Source organism: Piliocolobus tephrosceles, chromosome 17 (assembly GCF_002776525.5).
Source record: "Piliocolobus tephrosceles isolate RC106 chromosome 17, ASM277652v3, whole genome shotgun sequence".
NCBI classification, from domain to species: Eukaryota; Metazoa; Chordata; class Mammalia; order Primates; family Cercopithecidae; genus Piliocolobus; species Piliocolobus tephrosceles.
In genome coordinates this window covers 74,565,851-74,571,125 of record NC_045450.1, presented here as the reverse complement: position 1 = coordinate 74,571,125, position 5,275 = coordinate 74,565,851, and the positions used below count along the sequence as shown (strand labels likewise).

Here is a 5,275-nt window from a genome sequence, read left to right as displayed (position 1 = left end):
CCTTTTTTTTTTTTTTTTTTTTTGAGACGGAGTCTCGCTCTGTCACCCAGGCTGGAGTGCAGTGGCCGGATCTCAGCTCACTGCAAGCTCCGCCTCCCAGGTTCATGCCATTCTCCTGCCTCAGCCTCCCGAGTAGAGTAGCTGGGACTATAGGCGCCCGCCACCTCGCCCGGCTAGTTTTTTGTATTTTTTAGTAGAGACGGGGTTTCACCATGTTAGCCAGGATGGTCTCGATCTCCTGACCTCGTGATCCGCCCGTCTCGGCCTCCCAAAGTGCTGGGATTACAGGCTTGAGCCACCGCGCCCGGCCGATGCGTCCTCTAATTCCTTAAGAAGTGGGCCTTCATTCCCTCCCTCCCCTTGAGAATAGGCTGGACTTAGTGACTCACTCCTAATGAGTCGAGACAACGTGGCACTTCTGGACTTGGTCACAAATACTCAGTGGCTTTCACTGTGGTCACTCTTGAACCACATGCTCTGGGGGATGCCAGCCGCCACCCTGTGGAGATCGCCAAGCAGCCCCGAGAGAGGCCTGTATACACAGCAGGGGACTCGCGTCTCCTGCTCACAGCTGGCTAAGGACGCCACTTCAAGTGGTTCTTCCAGCCACCATTTGAGCCTTCAGTCGAGCCTGCAGGCCCCACTGCCATCCTAACTGCAGCCTCACGAAAGACCCTGGGCCGGAGCTACACAGCGAAGACACTTCCGGAGTCCCAACCCTCAGAAACTGTGAGATAACACATGTTTGTTATTTTAAGATGCTACGGGTTGTGAGGTAACTTTTGATGCAGTGATATATAGCTAATCCTAGACTAATGAGGCAAGCCCTGCGTTTCAGTGGGGGATACGAACAGTGCCTTGCGTTTATATAAGGCTCATAGTTCTGAAAGCATTTTAACATCTGTTCTCATCTGAGCCTCTTGATAAAACCTCAAATAGTGACAGCAACCACACCGTTCACATCCCTCCAACACCTGCATGCTGCCAGCGTGGCCCACGGCCGCACACTCCCCTTACCTCAGTTGATTAAATCATACACTAGAACTCAGGTCTACGTGGCCTCAAGATGTCAGCAAAGGTGAGCTCCTCACAATTACAGGTCAGATATGAAACCGAGCGGAGAGGGGCTGAGCCGTACCCTGGCGGCGTCACGGCCAGAGTCAAGGTCGCGACCCAGTGAAGCCCCCTCACACTGACCTCCAGGCACACAGGGCGCGCAGGTTCGCGGTCTGCCCTAACCCCACACTGAGCCCTTCAATTAGGGACGTCCCTTGCAAGGTGGCTCCAGGCTCCGGAGTCGCAGTGCCGTTCGGCCCCAGCAGGCGGCAGCAGAGACCACTGCCGCAGGCCAGCAGCTCCGCCACTGGTGCCCCGAAGACGTTCAGACCACGCCCCCCAGACTGGCGCTCAGACCACAGTCCCCAGAATGGCGCTCAGACCACGCCCCCCAGACAGGTGCTCAGACCACGCCTCCCAGACAACGCTCAGACTATGCCTCAGGCAGAGCCTCAGTACTGAACACCTGGCTGGCAGCGGGAAGGTGGGTGCAAAGACACCTCCTGGGTCGTCCTGGATGACAATTGCACCCTCACTCACCAGCCACAGGTGTTTGGCATCGGGGGTCATGGAGGCCTCGGGTCTGTCGCGCGAGGAGCCCTGGTTGCTGAGTAGGGGGTGACTGGGGTCAGAGATGCTCGCGGGACAGGTACCTGGGGGAGAGCAGAGGCTCCGTCAGGACTGCCTGACAGGAGCTGTGGTCAGGAGGACTGTGCAGAGGGGATGACAGAGATTGTGGAGGGCTCCAGGGGAACCGAGCAAAAGGTCAAGTGGAGAAGCAGCCACGCACTAGCTACACAGGTAATTCTAGCACTTAGGAGGCCAAGGCGGTGGAACCTTGAGCCCAGGAGCTCGAGACCACCCTGGGCAACATAGTGAGACCCTCCTCTCTAGAGAAAAATATAAAAGTTAGCCAGGCGTTGTGGAGCACGTTGGTAGTCCTAGCTACTCAGGAGGCTGAGGCGGGCGGAATGCTTGAGCCCAGGAGGTCAAGGCTGCAGTGAGCTACAATGGTGCCTCTGCACTCCAGCCCGGGCACCAGAGCAAGACCTTGTCTCAAAAAGAAGAAAAGAGTGAAGAGTGTGGCTTCCACATTGGGACTTTTGTTGGCGCCCATGTGATATAGAGGGTCCACAGGACCCCCGAAGGGTCCCTGTGTCTGAGCCCCAGAACAAGCTGGCGTGGGCAGTCCCACAGCACCAGCGAGGCAGACTACAGATGGGTGAGGCAGGACTCTCCTCCCACACTCCACACCTCACACTGGAGCTGGGGGTCGACCTCCCTCCCTCCACCAGCTCCAAGAGGCTGAGGCACAGCTCCAGGTAGGGGAGACCTAGGTTAAGCGAGAGGTTTGGAACTGGCCTGGCCTGGACCTCTTAACACTGGGAAGGGAGCCATAACCACCAAACGCGATTGTCCCAAGACTCTGGCCTCGCAGGCAGACAAGGAGGCCTGGCCATGCCTGGTGGGATGTGGTGGGTGGGGTGACAAGAACCCTGAGTTGCGAGGGCTCTCTGTAAAGTTCAGCTCTCACGATGGTAGGAGCAGCCCTGTACAGCCAGCAAGAATCGTTCTGTGCTCAGCAGCGCGAAAAGCAGTTGAAGGAACCATGGCACAGGTTCCAGAGCCATGTGCTGCGAACCCAGCTGGTTCACTATGGACACACTGCTCCCTTCTCAGAGGACTAGAAGGGGTATCACTCATCAGCTCATCTAGTCAGCCATCTTTCTATATCCCAATGTTAATAATAATTATGTCTAGGGTCAGCCATCTTTCTATATCCCAATGTTAATAATAATTATGTCTAGGTAATAGAATCATGAGAATTATTTTTAAATATTAAAAAATATTTTTACAATAAATATGCATTACTTAATAAGAAGTTCTCAAGTTAAAGGGAGATGCCTGCCTGAGGTGGTGCCCTCTTGCAGGCATGAGCTCCCTGGGTCCCTGGGAGCTGCCTGCTCAGGAAGACGTGGGCTGAGGTGTAGGGATGGGTGCCCACAGGATGGGTCAGGGTGGGGGCGAAGGGGGGTACGGAGGTGAGAAGCAGCACTTGCCCTGGTCTCGGGAGCCGGGCCTCCACGCACGCGCGCTGCCAGCTCGGGGCCGTGGTGGCTCCGTCCCTCCTGGGGGCTGGGTGGCCAACTGCAGGCCAGAGGCCACCTCACTTCGGAGCTGGGCCAGGTCATGCTCTGAGAAGGAGCGGTCCCGTTTCAGCGTCACCTCCCCACATGGAGACTCTTCTTCCTGTGGACACACCAGATGCGACCCTGCCCTAACAGTGCCCACCAGTGCCTCCTGCCTATGCCTGGACCGAAGCAAAGGACCCAGGGGTGCCGCTGGGTCTGCTGCGATGTGGGGCAGCCTGCACCCACTTCCCAGCCTGCCCACCTCTGGGCAGTTCATGGCAAGCACCCTAATAACCAAGCCCTTCCCCAAGGCCTTCTGGAAAGTCCTGGAAATTGACAGGTCTAGTGTCAGATGGAGGCAGAGCCCTCTGGGATGGCCCCCAACAAGGCCATCACCAGCCCTTCTGTGAAGAGAGCAGCATTCCATTCACAGGGCAGCCAGGGTGGACAGGGAACCTCGCTGGGACCACCTTTTCACATCAACTAGTGGGGGGGGCTCAGTTTCCTGGGCCTGAGACAGCGAGGCACTTCTGCTGTCAGCCTTCCATCGTCTATGGGAGGAGGCAGCCCAGGCCCTCTCCCAGAGTCACCCTTCTGAGCGGCCAAGATGGCAGGGTCCCCGAGCCCCACAGGCCTCCTCCTAGGGCAGGACGTCAGTTTCAAGGGAGGGCCCCTGGACAGGGGACACCACACTCGCTGCTGCCCCCAGCTTAGCTGAGCCCTTCTCACTTCCTTGGCCCCCATCCTCCCATTCCTGGTCTCTTTTCAGGAATACTCATGGGTTCTGACCTCAGATGTGTTCATTTCTTCCATCTCGGCCAAGGTGGGCGCCTTGAGCAGCACACGGGGCCGTGGGCGCTGGGCGCTGCCCCCACCATCTGTGACTGACAGGTTGATGCAGGAAGTGGACTTGGCATCTCCAGAGCAGGCGTTGAGGATGCAGGGCAGAGACCCAAACCCTGGGGAGATGGGAGCCAAGCAGGACGGGCCAGTGAACGGGGAGACAGCAGGTAGGAGCTGACAGCTTTGTGTGCACCAGCTGGCTAAATTCCCTGACTTTGCAGAAGGGGAAACTGAGGGCTAGTCAGCCATTTAAAGAAATGAGGAACTAGGCTGGGCGCGGTGGCTCACGCCTGTAATCCCAGCTACTCAGGAGGCTGAGGCAGGATAATCACTTGAAACCAGGAGGCGGAAGTTACAGTGAGCCGAGATTGTGCCACTGCACTCCAGCCTGGGGGACAGAGCAAGACTCTATCTTAAAAAAAAAAAAAAAAAAATGAACTCCAGCCTAGAGATCTGCCTAGTGTCTCAGAGGCAGAGCAGATGTAGGATTGGAGTTTGCCATCTCATGTAAGGAATGGTGCAGCACCGAAGGCTCTCAGTGACCTTTCACAAGGAGAATTAGGTCTCAGACATTTGAACAAATGCCTGTCTTGGGGCCGGGCGCAGTGGCTCATGCCTGTCATCCCAGCACTTTGGGAGGCTGCGGCAGGCAGATCACCTGAGGTCGAGAGTTTGAGACCACCCTGGCCAACATGGTGAAACCCTGTCTCTACTAAAACTACAAAATTAGCCAGGGATGATGGCAGGTGCCTATAATCCCAGCTACTCAGGAGGCGGAGGCAGGAGAATCACTTGAACCCGGGAGGCACAGGCTGTGGTGAGCTGAGATCGCATCACTGCACTCCAGCCTGGGCAACAAGAGCAAAACTACGTCTAAAAAAAAAAAAAAAAAAAAAAGAAAGAAAATAAAAACATTGTAAAAGTTTGCTTTTATTCTATTTTTCTTCTAAATGCTGAAATATGTCATACTATTGTAAACTATGTAGACTGGCAAATACACGTCAAGTCCAGGATAACGGGGTATAAAATCATGTTAGGAGCCGGGCGCGGTGGCTCAAGCCTGTAATCCCAGCACTTTGGGAGGCTGAGACGGGCGGATCACGAGGTCAGGAGATCGAGACCATCCTGGCTAACACGGTGAAACCCCGTCTCTACTAAAAAATACAAAAAACTAGCCGGGCGAGGTGGCAGGCGCCTGTAGTCCCAGCTACTCGGGAGGCTGAGGCAGGAGAATGGCGTAAACC

At 55.9% G+C, this 5,275-nt stretch overlaps 1 protein-coding gene across 1 annotated transcript in view; it reads right to left on the bottom strand.

Moving 5' to 3' along the window:
* The window catches only part of SPIRE2 (spire type actin nucleation factor 2), a 35,600-nt gene that overhangs the window by 19,479 nt on the left and 10,846 nt on the right, over positions 1-5,275 (bottom strand). The window contains exons 7-9 of the mRNA XM_026447372.1: positions 3,978-4,147; positions 3,117-3,306; positions 1,597-1,709 (exon numbers count right to left, since the gene is read on the bottom strand). Of these exons, the coding sequence (XP_026303157.1) occupies positions 1,597-1,709; positions 3,117-3,306; positions 3,978-4,147 (473 nt within the window). The remainder of the gene's footprint in view (positions 1-1,596; positions 1,710-3,116; positions 3,307-3,977; positions 4,148-5,275) is intronic.